Here is a 19,147-nt window from a genome sequence, read left to right on the forward strand (position 1 = left end):
AGAAAGAGAGAAAGAGAGGGAGAGAATGAGAAGGGAAGATGGAAAAAGAGCGACATAGAGAGAGAAACAGATGAAGAGAGAGAGGAAGAAAGAGACAAAGAGAGAGAGGGAGAAATAGAAAATGAGAGAGAGGAAGGGAGAGACAGATAGAGAAAGGTAGAGAAGGAGAGAATGAGAAAAGAAGATGGAAAAAGAGAGTGACAGAGAGAGAGAGAAACAAATGAAGAGAGGGTGAGATGGAGACGGAGATAAAGACAAAGAAATGATGGAGGAGACAGAGAGGAGTAGAGAATTAATTGAATGACAAAGCGGGTGTGGAGAGAGAGAGAGAGAGAGAGAGAGAGAGAGAGAGAGAGAGAGAGAGAGAGAGAGAGAGATGCTGTCAGCCGGTGATGAATCCCCTCCAGGTGAAGAGTGTGTCAGCTCCCTAATGAAATCTCCCCTCCTCTGTTTATCCAACCCAATAAAACACAGGGAGAGTCGACCTTCAGGCCACACACACACACACACACACACACGCACACACACACACACACACACACACACACCTGTAACACCTCCACTGTTCTGTATCATCAATCTGTGATGTTCAACGCATTCCAGCAGTTATTTTGTGATGAAGTGTTGTAATTTACTTTTTTTTTGCTGTACCCACTTTCCCTCAACCTGCCTCGTCTACTTCTAGTGATTTCCTACATTTCCCAGAATGCCTTTCAACTGCCAGTATAGTGCCAGAGAACGGGCATTCAGCTGTAGGTTATGTGTAGGTGGAGAGAGCATAGCGATAGAGCTAGACAGAGCAACAAAGTGAGAGTTTTTCCAGTCGAGAAAAAGCAAGAACCACAAAACTCAACATGTCTTGTTGCTGCATTGCATTCTGGTCTATTGAGGCTGCTGTTGAGGAAGAAATTGGTCTCTCTGGCTCTTCTACAATGGATTTCTCCCTGTATGTTAAAGGGTAACTTCGGCATTTTTCAACCTGGACCCTATTTTCCAATCTTTTTGTGTCTAAGTGACTAAAGGGGACAACAATTTTTGAAATTGCTCCAGTATTGAGCGAGATCGCTTCAGCCGGCAGCCGCGAAACGGGCTGCAATGTAATCCGACGGGGCAAATCGCACCGTCAACGTACGTCCACTAAAAGTGCTTGTTTTTACCTCTGACAGGCTCAGATTGTTATTATAAGTGTCTGACAACATTATGGAAAGGACCCTACAGAGAAATGAAATGTTTTTCTTTACCTTTCGCTTGATCCGGTCTGTGTGTAACTTCCTGCAACAACTCAACTCTCGCGAGACTTGAGCGAGACTTGGTTACACACAGACCGGATCAAGCGAAAAGGGAAAGAAAAACGTTTCATTTCTCTGTAGGGTCCTTTCCATAATGTGACACAAAAAGATGGGAAAATAGGGTCCAGGTTGAAAAATACCTAAATTACCCTTTAAGATGCCTGGTTTGCTGCAGCATGGAAAAACATCTCACTCCTTTCCTTTTTGGTTTGTGTGCAGACCCACACAGCATTAACCTAGAGAAGTATAATTATCTGTAACATCAGGTTATCCGTCAGGAGTGACACAGATTACCAGAGGTGGGGACTTGAGTCATTTCACTTATACTTGAGTCAGACTGAAGTCACAGTTTTAACTGCTTGAGACTTGACTTGGGTTCTGGTGACTTGGGACTTGACTTTGACTTGTACTTGGACGACTTGAAAAGGTTTCTAAAGTCTTGACAAAAGATCTTGTGTTTGTGTAAATGACTTAGATTGAAAGTGATGAGATTTGTCTGACAGACTCGGACTTGACTTGGTAATCTACATTTAGATGTGAGACTGACCGGTGCCTCAAGACTTGAGACTGACTTGGGACTCGAGCAAAGTTGACTTGGTCACACCTCTGTTTTATTATTGTTTCTTTCCTATGTACTAGAAGTAGAGGGAGAGGGAACCTGGCCTTTTCCTACTTGTTTTTGGCAGACTGTTCTATCTGTGAACAGAAATATTGTGTTAATAGGTTTATTTTTTGGCAGTAGAGACACCTCATGGCACGGTATCAAGGGTGCATGTAAACAGCTTGAGACCTTACAGGGGCGTTCAGTAATCTATGACTCTATCAGTGACTCAGGAACATCATCGACAGGTCTCTGGCACGACTTACAGTAGCCTGTAATGAAGTCACATTTTCACAACAGAGAGGAGTCACCTAGCTAATTAGAGCAGAGATCCAACAGAAACGTCTAGTGAAGAAGTAATACATCACCATGCAAAACCCTGTAATAATAATCCTGCTTTTTCTTTGCTTTTTTGGCTGGAGCATGAGGCTTTATAACCTTCACAGCTGAAATGTCGCCGCTCGCAGCGCCGTCCTCCATCACTACTGAGCAGCTGGAAATGCAAGTAGGGGGATTGATAGTGTCATTAGTCATTTGAATTGAGTCATTTGGATTTATCATCAGTCCTGAGTAGGGCTGGGTATCGGTACTCGATACCTTTAAGGTATCGACCGAAATAACCCAGTACCAAGTAGTATCGAAACTTCTCCAGTCAAACGATACCTGCATTCGATACTTTTTGTACGCAGATCTAGAAAAAAATGACTATTTGCATGGTTTTGCTCGCAGCCAATCACCACAAGCGTTCTTCGATTTAATGCGACGTGTGATTGGCCCACTACCGCAGCAGCTACAACCCATACAGTCTGTGGTGGTGAAGTCGAGCGCGGTGTGTGTATGTGACGGAGTTGGCAGTTCAGCGTGCTGAGATGCCACCAAAACGTAAAAAAAAAGGTATCGAATGAAGTACTCTATTGGTATCGGTATCACTTTAAGGGTACTGGTATTGGTACTGGTATCGTAATTTTTTAAACGATACCCAGCCCTAGTCCTGAGCAACCCCCCACAGATATGTTACAGTCACTTTACGCTATGAGACAGTAAAAACCTTACGTAATGCACCTCAGCTGGAGTATGGCCAGTATCTGCATGTACTACTCCATGCATGTAAACACTGACACTGAATGGCTGTAACAGTGAAACAAAGTCCAAGCAGCTTTTCTGCATGGCGGATTCAGCCTCATCGCTAAGTGTTTGAAGGTCCTACAAACTTCACTGGAGTTTCTACTGACGTCGGGGTGAGTAGATAACTGTATTTATATTTTGGGGTGAACTACTGCTTTAATTGCAGGTATGAAGTCACATTTCTACCTCTTAGTGCTTCCTCTGCTTTCCTGGTGAACTGATGACTAACGGCTGTGAACAGGCATGACAGCTGCTTAGTTAAAAACTAATCCTTTCATTGTGTTGAAAACACAACATTTCAGTCATGGAATTACAATGCGTTTCAGACAGAACCTCCTCTGCGACAAATTATTTCCTTTATCGAACAAATGACGAATGTAATTATGACTAATGCGGACTAATTTTGATGACTCAGCCAGTCTTGAATGGACTAAACTAAAACCCATTTCATTTGCTTTGCGCACTTCATTAAATTAAGCCACACTTGCATTCACTTTATGTTAGGTACCTCTTCTCCTCTCTTCTCCTCTCCTCTCCTCTCCTCCTCTCCTCCTCTTTTTCCCACAGCGCAACCGAGGGCATCACCCGGCAAATTCAGGTCAGTCAGTCAGTCAGTCAGTCAGTCAGTCAGTCAGTCAGTCAGTCAGTCAGTCAGTCAGTCAGGTGACGTTTAGTGAGATGATGCGCTTCATCAGATGGCCTCTAGAGGGCGTTTTTGACTGTGAGATGCAGTGTTTCCCATACAGAGGCACAAAATCAAAAGTTGGTCAATGTAGAGGATTTGATCTAAATCAATCTCTAATGTGCGCATCACGTCATGTCTGTAATTTGGAGATGTACAGACAGCAGACCAGCAGCACTGAACTCAATCCACAGAGTCTCCCGGTGTGAAAACAAAAGTGAAACATTCCACAGTCAGTAACATTTGTTGTCGCTGCCCTACCAACTTTAACGGTAGGTGACGTCATCTTGTGGTATTTAAGTACATGGAATTAGGTAATTTAAGCGTGTCGCAGTGCTTCAGTGCAGAGTACTGAACACACACACCTTGGGTCTGTAGAGGATCTGTGCTTGTTCCAACTGCTTGTCTTCTGATTTATGCCTCCACAGTCACTGCCTGGCTTCTCATCTTCCGTCAGAAGAGTGAGCGCACACTCTCTCTCACACACACGCACGTGCACGTACGTACACACACACACACACACACACACACACACACACACACACACACACACACACTGAAACAGAGGACATCAGATAAAACAGAATGGAAGGCACAGTGCTCCAACAAGCATAATAAGATCTGCAGCATTACTGTATAGAGGCAGAGAGAGAGAGGGGGGGAAATGGAAAAGAGAGAGAGAGGGAGGGAGAGAGAGACAGAGAGAGAGAGAGAGAGAGAAAGAGAGAGAGAATAGCAATGTGGAGATGATGAGGCTTTGTTTTGCTGTCCTGTGTCTGATTGGCACTGATGGAGGAAAGCAAGACTCTTCATGAAGACAGCACAGTGTCTGACAAGCCAAGGTCTAGTATGAGTTTTAGAGTTTCCATCGGTGATCCATCATCTGTGAAAAGGAGGGAGAGAGGAAGACAGTTTGTTGGAGTGGGCATTTCGTGTGTGTGTGCGTGTGCGTGTATGTGTGTGTGTGTGTGTGTGTGTGTGTGCATGGGTAAAGGATAAAGACAGGGAGGTTGACTGCTGCTGATAAGCTGCAGGGTGGAGCAGGGTCAAGGAATGGCTGTCTGTGACGAGTGCTCTCTCTCTCTCTCTCTCTCTCTCACACACACACACACACACACACACACACACACACTCCCTCCCTGTGACACTCCCTCCCACACTGTCCACCCCTCCATCCTAGTGTGTATACACAACAAAACGCAACGCCTGCAAAATCAAATAATGCATGTATGCGTCCCACCTGTAATGCGTGCTCGGTGTATGACATCACGCCTCGCTGTATAGACCCATGACAGCATGCTTCATATCGGCTGCAGCGGCTCCGGCGGCCGTAATCCCGCCGAGGCACGGCAGCATTGATATTCTAGGTGTGTGCCGTTTGCTTTTAGCTTTATCTGATCTGCAGCTCCTTCCTGTCTGAGCGCTCAGCCAGGGCAGCTCCTTCCTGCGTCCTGGTGGTCGCAGGTACAGAACGTCCTGGTCCAGCCTGTCAAGGAGTGTGTGTTTAAGTGTGTGTGTGTGCATGTGTGTGTGCCTCCCCAACCTTCTTCTCCCCCTTAAATCACATCCCCTCCTCTACTTGCACCTGATCCAGCTTTTTTCACTGTTGCACTCATTGTAATTCGCTCTGGATAAGAGCCCTGGCTAAATACCTTCAATGTGTGTGTGTGTGTGTGTGTGTGTGTGTGTGTGTGTGTAACACGGGTCACAGGTTACAGCCCTCCATCTCTGAATTGTACCTTGAAGGAGGCCGAGTCGTGCAAACCAGTAATCTACTATCCAGGATTTTAGACCACATATAAATTCCCAGTAAGTTCCCAGTCTGTCCTGTTATGTGTTATTATTGTGTTATTATCCACTGTTAGACATGTACAGACTTTACAGGCTGCAGCATCAACCCTGTTTTTTTCTTCAAAAACCTGTGATAGTCACGTGTTACTGGCTCAGAAATTCACCAAGAAGTCACAATCTCAAATTGACCTGTAGGCTTATATTATGTGTATGAGTGTACCATGTGATCCTCATGCTCAGTCAGCTAGTTTAACAGAGTTAAAAATGTGCAATAATAAATGTTTAATGTGTAAATAATAATTGAATAAATTAATTACAAGTTCTCAAAAGAGATTTTAAAACGTTACTAACTAAAATCCTATCCCACAGTACTCAGACAGGACTATGAAATTCCATACTGTTCAATGCCCGTTACGCTTTCTCGCGAGATTAGGAAAGAAAGAGCGTACCGTACTAGACCGTACTAGACGAGTTGCAGGTCAATTCCATCATAGTTCCTCAGGGTTGCCAGGTCCGCGGTTTTCCCGCGGAATTGGGCTACTTTTCAAGTGTTGCCGCGGGTTGAATTTTTTGGAGAAGGGAAAAGGGAAGAGAAAGCGAAAAGACAAAGCAACATGTTAGTTTGTGCGTCAGTGAATTGGTCTACACCAGCGGTTCTCAAACTGGGGTCCGGGGACCCCCAGGGGTCCTTGAGGGGGTTCCAGGAGGTCTCCAGAAAAATGGGGAATATTTTAATTTCACTATTATTTCATTGACTAGAAGTTAGCCCAATGAGAGGATGTATAATAATGACTATTCTGTTCATATGTTTCACACTCTTCACTGTTCTTCACTCTTCATTTGGCAATGATAGCAATGCTGTTGGACTTTAAAAGCAGTGTATATAGTTTGGCAGAGGCATATTTTGAGTTCTGGTATTGGGCTGGTTTTTGGGCTGGTTTTATTGGCCGTTGGGCTGGTTTTGGGCTGGTTTTGATTGGAACATTGTGCTGGTTTTGTCACATAGACCTGGCAACCCTGAGTTCCATAGGTAGGCTACTGAACGGCTGCTTTCGGTTTCTGGTGAGTCCACACATTTGTTGGCAGGATAAATGTTAATTCATTGTGAGAAAGTGCTTCACTTTTGGTTGCTGACAGACTGAGCAGAATGGACACAGTGATGGAGAGTTGGCTTAGTTTAGCGCACTTTGGAACAACAACCTCTGGGTCAGTTGTCCCAAGGCTGACCCCGATACATTCCGTCCTCTGTGGCTTGAACGAGAGTCCGCTCAAAATTCTGGTTCTTTAATGTGACCTTCGTTATTGGCAAAAGTACACACACAATACAACCTGATTTAAGACGTTTTACACAATATTACGATCCACTCAATTCGGCATGCACCCAGTACACCAATCAGTGCTGATTTCGATAAAATATCAATTTGATTCGCCGTGTTTCCCCATCTTCTTTCGCCTAAGTAACGTTAGGCTACATCGGAGGGCGATACCAAACAGTCTGAACAATTTTACAAGTTGAGGTTTTATTGAACTAAAGTGCTGTTTGGTGGATCACTTGCATGCCGAATTTACCAGAAGATACCAACGACTCGTTAAAGGTCATCAGTCCTGTTGTGCGAGGTGTGTGCATTAAATTGTCGGATTGTTTTTTTTTATTAATGGAATGCGGCGCAATGGTCTCTCCATACAAGAAACAATGTCACGTAGGCTGGGCCGGATTATCCATATGGCATCGGGCCATTTGTCTTGTTGGGGGGCATCACAGCATTCAAACCACAATTATACCTTTAAAAGTTTCGTCATATTTTCTTTATATTTTCTTTCCCCCGCCTCCCCATCGCATTTGAATTTGTCCAGTTCAAAGCCGTTCACCGAAAGAGCTGCTGCAAAAACAGTAGGCTGAAAACTACTTTCCCAAGTGTGTTTGCTGCAGTCAGGCTTTTCTTAACCTGCCTGTTACTAACTGTAAGGGTGAGAGATGTTTTTCACAACTTTAAGAGTGAAGAACGAGCTGGTCGAGTTGATGCTTGTGGAAAGGTTTTCTCTTTGAACTGGATGCGCGGTTTGTGATGCTTATAGCAACCATCATTTCTAACAGCCTACGCATTGCAATACATTCAGGGATGGACTGGCTATCGGGGCCTCTATCTAACGTTACTCTACAAACAGAGTGAGAGGGTGTCATGGGCATAGAGATATAACAGGTTATATCTCTGTGTTATATCTCTATGGTCATGGGGCCAGAACGCACTGGAACGGCAGTCTGACGACGGAACGCGCGTTCCGGTTCTGAAAAAATAAATACGGAGCAGTAGGCCTACCGGTTGTTATACAAATTTTGGTGGCTTGAACAACTGGTTTGGTTAGTTTTTACACCAAGTTTTCCGGCTGGGCGGTGTTTGGACCTTCGGGCCAATCACAGTGCTTAAAAACGCAAACTCCACCCAACCGGGAAGCTGGGCCACGTTAAACAAACACATCAAATGACAGGCACAGTTTAATCTGAGCCGCGGAGCTGACAGGTAGTGTTGTGAAATCACCAGCAAGGATGGTTGGTGTCCGGCTGATGGCGGTGGGCTGGTCTGGACTAACTGTCCATCCCTGAATGTGCTGCTCCTCTCACCTTCTGCAGCTCCCACTCTCACATCACCTCACCTGTAGTGACTGCTTGCTACAGTCACTGAGCTTTATTTGGTGGTATGTGGGGCCTTGTCCCTGGTGCTGAAGTTGCATTAGATGTCTGTAATGATTTTTTTTTTCTTTTTTGTTTTATGATTTTTTTTAGTCATGCTCTGTAATGGTTTGGCATTTAGTCTTCATTCAGGCCTTTGAAAATTTATGTTGGAAACAATGTTTTTTAACATGATGTCCTTGATGTGAGTTGCATTCAAATTTGATACAGTATAGCTCTGTGTGTAAAGCCTAAAATGGCATTTGTAGTCAATCTATGGTGTAAAGTAATTTGTTGGTTAGTACATTGTCTTATATTTGTCTGTAGTATGTGTGTTGAGCCTGTATAGTTTAAGTTAATGTAAATTTCCGATCTTTACTGCCATAGTAAATTGAACTTTTTTGCGTGTAAAGTGGAAGGAGGGGGGCACTTCAAGCGAGGTCACCCTAGGGCACCACACTGTGTTAATCCGGCCTGCACGTAGGCCTAATCAAATGACCCAGATTAAAATGTGCCATTTTTAGGAGAAAAACACAGATTAATTCTTATGTTTGCCTCATGTTGATCACAGGTGAGGAGTCATGGTTTACCCACCCTTTCATAAGAGTTGATGAATCACATCCCACACTGCAATGTCTCTCTATATCTTACTTTTCTACTTGCTTCTATTTTTTTTAACAGCATTTAAATATCAAAACAACACAAACAACTGATAGTTTAGTTATGGATACACTGTTGACTGCAGTGGAACTTACAGTACTCTAAAAAAATAAAACACAGCCAGTTCATTATTTTATATTATTTTAGATATTATTTAATTGAAGAAAAATAGAAGGGAAAGGGTTTGTGGGAATTTGATTAGGGGTTGTGAGTTAGGGGTTGGAAGTTGATGTAGAGGGGTGGGGTGTGTGTGTGTGTGTGTGTGTGTGTTTGTATGTGTGAGAACAGGTGTCAATATGCTCAGGTTCTCCGAATGAAAAATTAGAAGAAGTCTTTGTTGGAGGTGGACTCCATGTTCTTCTCCTTCTTCTCCTTTCGGGTTGGGGCACCAAAGAGTCTCTGCAGCCAGCTACGCTTCCTGGACCTTTTCTCCTTAATCTCACTGATCTTATGCTCCAGATCAGCAATCTTCTCCATCATGCTGGTGTCTGTGTTGGTCTGCATTAGCTCCTTCTCCTCCAGGTTCCTTCTGGATGTCATTTTTTTTCCCTGAGGAGACAGGTTGGCTCTTCCTGACCATGGAGGACGTGGCCCAGGATTGTAGCCTCATGTTTGTCTGCAGCCTGGGTGCGAAGGTTCTTCTCTTGGTGGATCAGTTCTTTTAGCGCCTCCATTTCACGGTTAAGAGCCTCCTTTTCGCCTGCATGTTGATGGCTTGCTGCTCTGCATCATTTTGAGCTCTCTGTAGCTGGAGCTGGAGTTCAGGAATGATTTTCTCTCTATCCTGGACCTGCTGGTACAGGGCTTCGTTCTCCTCCTCGGTGGCCTTAGTTTCCATGGCCTGCTGCTCTGTATAATTTTGGGCTTCCTGCAGCTTTTCCTGGAGATAAGTCGGGGCATACCAGGTCTTGTTGGGGAAGGTCTTCTCCGCACGAGAGGCACTGAAATGGACGGCCTGCAGCAGGAGTATCGTCTGCACTTTCTGCATCTGGTGATTGACTTGTTGGATCTCCTCCATTTCACCGGTATTGACTTTGGTAGCATTCTTCAGGAGCTTCCTCTGCTCCTGCTGCATCTCAAAATGGAGATTTCGAGTCTTTGCCCTCATAGCCTCGGACTGAGCCTGAGCCTGAGTCTGAGCCTGAGCCTGAGCCTGAGTCTGAGCCTGAGCCTGAGCCTGAGCCTGAGCCTGAGTGGGAGTCTGAGCCTGAGCCTGAGCCTGAGTCTGAGCCTGAGCCTGAGCCTGAGCCTGAGTCTGAGTGGGAGTCTGACCCTGGGCCTGAGTCAGGCCTGAGTTACTGCTACAACTACTAGCAATACAGCTACTGAACACACACACACACACACACACACACACACACGTTCACATGTACTAACACATACACACACACACACACACACACGTATAGAGACATACACCACACACACACACTACTACAACTAATACTGATAGTCCAAATACTTTTCTTTCATTCTTTTACTTTCTTTCCTCTCTTTATTTCTCCTTCTTTCACTCTTACTCTTTCTTTCAGTCATTCTTTCACAATTTTACTACTACTTTTTTACTATTAGTACTACTTCTCTCTTTTACTTTTTCACTCTGTTTAACTCTTGTACTACCCTTTTTCACTTTTTGTTTTACTTTTTTCACTTTTTGTCTCTTACTCTACTTGACAAAAACAAAATACTATGGAATCAAGTAGGAAGCCTTACATAAAAACAAGCGGCTTCCATAAAAAACATAAAAACTATCTTCAGTAATAAAGTGCCAGACTGAAACTACAGTGTCTCTTTCTTAGCTTTAGCTTGCAGTTTTTAATAGGTTGTGTTTATTTACCTTTTGCACAGTAGACAGCTAGTGCATAAGTGTTTGTGTATATACAGTATGTCACTATTTACTCTCCTGGAAGCTTATCTATATTAGCGTTGCTTGTGCAATTTCTTGAACCTTTGGAAGTAGCCTAATGTTATTCATGGTTCCTCTGCTTGTGTTTTGGTCTCAGTTACGGTTCAAGTGCAGGCTGCATTGCTAAAACTGTTTTTCTTTGGATTCTTCATAACAAAATAATCTTAAATGTCTGTTTTAGAGGGTAATTCATACTGTTTTTTATTTTATTTCCCCATTTTCTCCAGCAGTGGTGTGAATGCAGGGAAAACTTTGTGTTAAGTGCAATACAGGTTCAACCTCGACATCAGCGCCTTCTGTGTCTGCTGTGGTACATTCTCCTCAAAAAGTCTTGAGGGGAAAGGAGAGATGTCCTCCCGGGTCCGACTGAGGCTTCTGCCGAGCGCCAGATGCTTGTTTGACGAGCCGGTGCAGGTGAAGGTGTCCGGGTTGCGGTCCAGGCAGCTGGTCTCCATGAGGGCCAGATCCACCGACGATAAGGGGGTGCTGTTCCGCTCCTCGGCCACCTACAGGGCCGACGGCGGCGGGGAGGTCGACCTGCAGACAGACCCCTCTCTCAGGGGGAGCTACGTCGGCGTGGAGCCCATGGGCCTGCTGCGCTCGCTGAGGGCGGACGCCTCGCACACAAAGTTTTACAAGAGCGACGCGCGAAATCCCCACGTTGTCGAGTTCTCGGTGCACGAGGAGGAGGGGGAGGGCCGCACGCTGGCGGAGGAGACCAACGAGAGGCTTCTGATGGGAGAGGGGGTCAGCCGGATCCCCGTCAGAGATGGGAATATTCGAGGAGCCCTGTTTACTCCCCCTGGTTAGACGCTTTCTGCTTTTGTGTTCTTCACGCTTTAAGTGTAATAGTGTGTTGTAATTCTGCAATTTTTAATATCTCATGCTTGTGGAACAACTACAGTAACTATTTAGTGTTATTATTAAATTATTATTTATTTATTTACAGCACTTTGTGACTTTAAAGCTGCACTAGGCAAGATCTATGTAAAGATACACCCATCTTATCAGCCTAAATCACAGAGAAATGTGTCACATTCCCCCTAAATCTACGCCGTGTAGATTTGCCCCTATTTGCCCACAGAATTAGATTTCAGGGGTCTGGTATGGTTGCTGGAGGGAAACCTTCTCAGTGCATAGGACGTTACAAATGCAAAACTTCAGAGTGAAATACAAAACTTTCTGTGAACAGCAGTAAGTGAGCGCTCCATCCAGAGAAAGCTGCACTCACCAACGATGGCTGAACCTACTGAAAAAAAATTGCTTTTCACCATCTCCACCCCTATGGAGCTTCTAGTGTGCTAAGGGTTTATGGTCCTTATTATTATAGACTGGTTCAGTGACTAATTACTATTGATTAATTGGTAGATACATTTATGATTAATTCATCAGTAATAATTAGCCAATCACCAGACTGGTCTATAATATTTAGTTTGGCACACTAGAAGCACTAAGAAGAACTGATTTAGTTCAGAGGGGTGTGTATAAATAGTTGCAGCCATTAGTTAAACCTGGTGATATATCACATATCCTTAGCATGTAGGCTGTCAGTGAATCAGTGTAGCTAATTGAAACTTGGACCGAATTCACTATTGCTAGCTAGCTTGATGCTGCTGCTAATAGTGACTTTCTCAGCCCAGTAGCCCAGATTCTCTTGTTTGCTATCATGATTTTTTCATTTTACATATTATATAGTGAGTGGCTGCAAGACGCCCTCGAAAGCAAGGAGGTAAGTAAAAGAGAAAGTAAAGCAGAAGGCAGCTAGAGGGACTCAAGACAACAGGTGAGAGGCAGACTGGGAGTCAGGGCAGCTAACTTACCTTCATCATGCAAGGAAAAAAATAGATTTAGTGACTTTATCTTAAAATCTATCCAATTAAGACTATTACATTTTGTTTAGAGTCTTCAGCTTGTACTATTATGATAGAAATATAATAAGATAATAAAGGATTAATCACTAAGATATATATTTTTTTTACATTTTATTTCATATTTAGCACAGGCAGACAGAAATGCAGAGAGATGAGGGGGAGAAAGAAGAGGGCAGTGAGACAGAAAGACGAGAGATGGAAGCAAATGTAACAGATGAGTAAAGTAAAGGGATATAACAACATTGCTGCACTCCTAAAACACAGAGATTATTCCACAGACTGTTGGACACTGTAGATGCCCCTTCTCTGCACGTCCCTGCTTGCGGTCATATCATCACTTATATGAAACCGTGAAAACAAAGATGCACATTATGTAAGATTCATTATTGTTTGTGATAATGTCTTGTATTTCCCTGTGTTCCAGGAGCAGGCCCGTTCCCTGCTGTGTTGGACCTGTACACTTTTGGTGGAGGTTTGTCAGAGAGAAGAGCCTGTCTGCTGGCCAACCGAGGGTTTGTGGTCCTGACTGTAGCGCTGTACGGCCACGACGACCTGCCCAAGAAGATCAGAGAGATCCACCTGGACTATTTCGAGGAGGCAATACAGTTCTTAAAAAAGCAACCCAAGGTGAGTTGTTTGGAGTAACTGATACTATAAAGTAAATTGATAAGCTGTGAGATTTGTGTTTTTCTTGATTTTGGCATCACTCAGTATAGACTGCAGCTAATAAACAAGCCAAACCTACCAGTCCAAAAGAAAAAGAGGCACATCTGCATCGCTCCTCACTGTCCCTTCTCATCTTGCAGTGCTTTTCATATTGGAAATGCAACGCCGATTTACATTTTCCTTGGATTTTCTGTTGATGAAGTTTGAGTTTCTGTAGGTGGCGCTCTTTTCTTTGTCTGTTCAGCCATGGTGGCTATCACTGCTCATGCTAACTACCCAGTTCTTCTTCTGTTTATCTCAAACAAACCGCTGTTGCTGCTGCCCGAAACATCAGTTACTGTGCGCCAGAGGATTTCTCCCGGGAAAGAGATACCTGCACATGTACAACTAGCAAATAAAAGCTTTCATGAACTGGCTGCAAGTTGAATCACTCTCGTATGGTTTCGCTGGGTGTTAGAAAGGCACAAAACAGACATTTCTTTATATGAAAAAGTTGTGAATTATTACTTTGGAGGAAAAAAAATACATTCCTTAATTCGTCCAGGGAAGGTTTGCTGAGCATGCTTGCTGTTTTCCAGCAATGCCCTGCTTCACATTCAGAGACTAGAAAACTTAATTTGTCTCCCTACGCTGTCAAATGTAATAGTTGTTACAGTATCTGCTGAAATCAGTACAAATGTTACATTTTTCATTGTTTCATGGGGAATTGTTTCAATAAAAAAGCAAGCATCACTACCAAACAGTGATAAAGATGTCACTGGCAAAATTTTAAATTGTCATGGGCGGTTTTTGCAGCCTGGAGAAGATAAAAAAAAAACTACTTAGCTGCCTCTTCACTATTTATTTTGACAGAAATGGGATTCAATCCAAAAGGCGGATGAAAACATATATTTGTCACAATAAATGGTGAAAAGGCAGCTAATAATTTGCAGCTTTTAACAGTCTTGTCCTGATTCACACTCTCGACACAGTAACCTGACTCTCTTTACAGTTTTTAGTTACTTCTAATTTGCACTCTCTTTTTTCGCAGGTGGGCAGTAAAGGAGTTGGTGTAATATCACTATCAAAGAGTGGAGATCTTGCACTTTCAATTGCCTCTTATCTGCCAGATGTTGGAGCCACTGTGTGGATCAATGGCTGCAGTGCCAATGTGGCCTTCCCTCTCTACTATAAGAAAAGCCAGATCCTCCCAGCCTTAATGGCGGACATCAGCAAGGTGGTTCCCACCGAGTCGGGGGCCTTTAACTGCAAGTACGCTATGCAGAATCCCCTGGCAGAGGAGAACAGGGCCACTCTGATCCCCATCCAGCAGGCCGAGGCACGCTTCCTGTTTGTGGCCGCAGAGGACGACCTCAACTGGGACAGCAAGGCTTACGTGGACGAGATGGTGGAGAGACTGAGGCGTCATGGGAAGGAGAACTTCGAGAGTGTGTGTTACCCCGGATCGGGGCATTACCTGGAGCCGCCCTACGGACCGTACTGCCCCTCCAGTTTCCACGGGGTCCTGGGCAAGCCGGTGCTGTGGGGGGGCGAGCCCAGGTCCCACGCTGCGGCCGAGGTCCACCTCTGGAAGAAGATCCAGGACTTCTTCAGAACTCACCTGACCTGCGATGATGCTGCGGCTGCTAAAGCCAAGTTATAGCTGCAAACGGGATCATAGGAAGGACATAGAAAAAAAAAATCTAAATCGGCTGACAATCGTAGATAATCGTACGTCCTGATTTCATCTTTCCACAATTGAAAATCATGTAATTAGCAGATATTAGTGTTTGTTATATTTTCTATTTTCACTTCCAATTGAAAATCATGTAATTAGCAGATATTAGTGTTTGTTATATTTTCACTTCCATTATGTGTGACCAATCACAACCTTTCGCTCACCAATGTGACCAAAATGAAAGTCAAGATGGAGAAGCAGGCAGAGAAACTTACATAGACCAACTTTGGAAAAATGAAAAACGAGTGGAAAAGATTGGATGGACTGAACATAGGAGAGGAAAATCCTTCTGCTGAGTCTGAATGTTCAGAGACACTTTGGTTTCAAACCAGAAGACGACAAACAAGTACAGATGAAGAGTTATTTTTTAATAAATAAATGTATTTGAATAAACATTTGAAAATGTATGTGTAGGTGTAAAAGTGCAATAGTATAATTTTGTTTTCTGAAACCGAGACAAATAATCCTCATTAATAATAATGATCACAATATTTAGCTAAATAATTGGGATTATCATTTGCCATAATCATGCAGCCCTACACAATATTGACTACTGCGCTTTCCAAACTACAAGATGCAGCAGTTTGTTCTTATGAATTCTGATGCCACATTTCACTTCTGTTCTATCAATCCTCCATGGAACAGAATCATTGTTGACAGTACAGTGTGGTTTAAGGAACTAAAGTATCACGTGAAACCACTGTTTTTATGAAAACCTCTATAAAGCACTTTCTCACTTTGTGTCAGGGATGCTTTGGTATTTAGACTTGGCAAGTTTGGTTATTTGTGGTAAATGTTTACCTGACATTTGGTTTTATATTCATTCTTAAGTTTCCCTAAAATGGATTGTTAGCATTTCTCTTTGAAGCAAAGGGGCGCAAATTAGATTTCAACAAATTAGATTGCTAACAATGCTTATTAACCATTTCAGGGAAAGAAAGTGTATAAACTTTTCCCTACAATGTGAAAAATGTCTGTCTAAGATGTTAAGGTATCCCTGTAATTAAACCCATAGAAAGATTATGCTTACTTGATTATGACTTTACCACGATTAACATGATCAGATAAAGAAGATTTACATGACAGTTTCAATAATTAGTATTGCCTTAATCGAGTCAAGATTAGACACTACATTAAACATCATTGCTTCAAAAAAATGTGCCGGATATTTGTGAGACGCACCTGGGCGCGCCCAGCATCTCATCAACAAACCAAGCATCATGACGGCTGTTTGAAATGTACTCAGGTAGTATTGATTATAAGTTTTGAATAATGAATTACCAATAAATTGTTGAAATTCTAATCATGTGCACGTGTGGTTTTGTCAGCTAAGGTCTGTCTCCTAATGCGGTAGCAAGCTGTGTTAGTTTGGCAAACAATAAGCCCGAGAGCTAGCTTGTGAGCTAGCTAACGTTAGCTAGCTCACAAGCTAGCGACTGTCTAGCTACTCTTATTCTTCTTCTGTAAGACATGATCGCATTGTGTTGTGCAGGAGAAATTGTAGGGTATATTGTCTGTTCACTACAATTTGCAGTGTATTGTGGGTATTTCATAGTGAACAATACAATTAATTAAATTAACCGTTGAGAATTCGGACACCGGTGCAAAATGAGACACACTATATAGTGCACTGTTTTCTGTAATAGGGAACGGTTTCGAACAGAGCTATTCATAGTATTCTGTTAAATCACCAAACAAAATAACAGGTCATTGTAATAAAGTAACAGGTGATTATAATCAAATGACAGCCACAGCCAATGAGCTGTGTGTATGGTAAAGCACCATATTGGTGGGAAATGCATGTGACATCATGGGATAATTGCTTGCTCAGTGCAGTGGTTCTCTGTCCTGGTCCTCCAGACCCAGAGTGCTGCTGGGTTTCTGTCCTCCCAGCTAGTTAATTGCTGTTAATTGCATTCACCTTGCATCCCAGGTGTAAATCAGCCTGTGATTAGAACACTGCACTAGAGCCTTCTGGTCTCTACTGTGTTTTCCTTCATTCTAACTGCCTCTCTTTCTTTGCCTTTTTCTTTCTTTCTCCTATCTCCTTTCACTTGTTTCCCACTCTCATCTCTTTTCTCTTTCCTCTATCGTCTGCTTGTGTTGCAAGAGCTTGTCCTTTATACCTTTTACCTCTGTCTTGACGTGTGGAGGACACCCGACACCCAACCCACCGCTTAATTAAAGCAGTAGGGGGGGACGCCTCTCCATTTACAAGGTTGTTCAGGTCGAGGAGACGGCAGTTCAGACACAGCGCCCCGCTCCAACAGTGCGGTGTTCAGATGCGGTGCTGAGGTCAGCATCGAGGCTTCGTGGTTGTAACATCTGAGATTTGGGTATTTGAACATGGCGTTGGACTGTTGAATATGCAGAGGTGATTCATAGTTCGCTGCCCACAGTGTGTCCTGTCTCTTTGTACTGTATCTGAGGTCCTGTTGTCTCTGGACTGCGTGTGTGTGTGTGTGTGTCAGTGGATTCAGTGTACACAGCAAAAAAAGTGTTAATTTTTCAATGACATTTATTTTGAGTTGACAAGTTCAAGAGTTATTTGTCAACTCAGAGCTGATATGGCTCTGAGGTGTTCAAAACTGTCAAGTGTGTAATTAACTAACATATATAAACACTGGCATTGTATTGATTTTTTTAAACACTATTTTGCTGTGTATGTACGGTCACCAGGACAATATTTCTGAATATTTACAGCGCCTTCAGCAGAAAGTCTTCAACCTTCACTTTTCCTGCATTTTGTGGCGTTGCAGCCTGAATTCAAAATGATTAAATTGAGGGTTTTTTTGTCAACAATGTACACAAAATAGCCCACAATGACAAAATACCCAATGACAAAGACTTGTTTACACATTTTTTTGAAAATGAAATACAGAACTGTCTCACCTAAACAAGTATTCAACCCCCTTACTGTGTAGAAGTACCATTGGCAGCGATTACAGCTCTTTCTGGATATGTCTCTTATTTTGCATGGACGTTGATTTTCTCTCATAACAGCCAAAAAGACTATTATCTCAAGGAAAAGAAGAATAAGCTGGACCTATTTTGTCTTTTGTGAGCAAGGCTGAGCAACAGTTACATTGTGCTCCATCTGTGTGTTTGTGTGTGTGTGTGTTGTGTAAGAGCTTGCCCTTCCTTCCTATAGGGTCACCAGAAGTGAACCAGCGGTCATAGCAGGCAAACAGGAAGTGATGTCGTGTCTCTTGGCAGGACGGCTGAGTCAGGAAAAGGTCTAGAGGAGGATCACCTGCGTCTGGTTCAGGGCCGCTTTTTGCCTTTTTTTTTTTGCCTTTTTTTTTTCCAGAGCAAACACTGCTCACTGCTCCTATGTCAAACATTCAATAACTCTTACTGGCACTGTCGGAAGGTTTTATGGGTAAAAACGGCTTCAACCTTTCCTTCAGATGAACTAAGAGCAAACTGTCACCTGTAAACCATCTTGAAACTACCGTGGCAAAATAGACTAAAACTAAAAAAGGAAATGAGAGGGGGAGGAAAGGGAAAAAAGCATCATTTGTTGTTCATTTGTTGATGGTAACTATCTCACCCTGATCTTTCTCTCTGTCTCTTACAGACACACACACACACACACACACCCACATCCTCAGAGAAGATAGATAACACATTATTGCTCCTAGCAGGCCTGATGCAGCGCAGCCTCATCCAGATAGCAGAACCAGCCATGATCTGCCTCCCTTTGAATTATTGAAAGAGAAAAAAAAAGGAAATGCAGCATTGCTGAAAAGCTCTCTCTCTCTCACTCCCTTTCTCTCTCTTCTCTGTTCTTTGTGTTTCTGCACCTGACTGCTCCTTCTCTGTCATTTCAGTTCGTCTGCTCATGCTTCATCAGCCTCAGGCTCTTGAAAGTGTGTGTGAGTGTGTGTGTGTGTGTGTGTGAGTGTGTGTGTGGGGGGGTTTCCAGCTACCTAAGAGACTGTTGTACAAGGTAGGGACATGGGAAACTGAGGTTTAGGTCATATTTGAGCTCCTGTGCAGCTCAGTAAGCGTGGCAGTGTGTTAGAGGTTGCATTCCCACTGGGGCCAGCCGTGCTAGAAATGTATGCACTCGTAAAACACACGAACACATGCTTTCTGGGTATTGAAGTCCTCTCAAAATTGGGACCATCAACACACAACAAAATTGCCAAGTGCAGCTTTAAAGTCA

General features: G+C 43.3%; 1 protein-coding gene across 1 annotated transcript; it reads left to right on the top strand.

The window, feature by feature from the left end:
- Positions 1-6,518: 6,518 nt before the first annotated feature.
- On the top strand, positions 6,519-15,447 carry LOC139917452 (acyl-coenzyme A thioesterase 1-like). The gene is made up of 4 exons (XM_071906577.2): positions 6,519-6,550; positions 10,953-11,527; positions 13,018-13,220; positions 14,290-15,447. Exons 2-4 carry the CDS (start codon positions 11,071-11,073, stop codon positions 14,899-14,901), a joined length of 1,272 nt encoding a protein of 423 aa, XP_071762678.2. The 5' UTR covers positions 6,519-6,550; positions 10,953-11,070; the 3' UTR covers positions 14,902-15,447.
- Positions 15,448-19,147: the final 3,700 nt, after the last annotated feature.

The sequence above is a fragment of the Centroberyx gerrardi genome, chromosome 13, assembly GCF_048128805.1.
Source record: "Centroberyx gerrardi isolate f3 chromosome 13, fCenGer3.hap1.cur.20231027, whole genome shotgun sequence".
NCBI lineage: Eukaryota > Metazoa > Chordata > Actinopteri > Beryciformes > Berycidae > Centroberyx > Centroberyx gerrardi.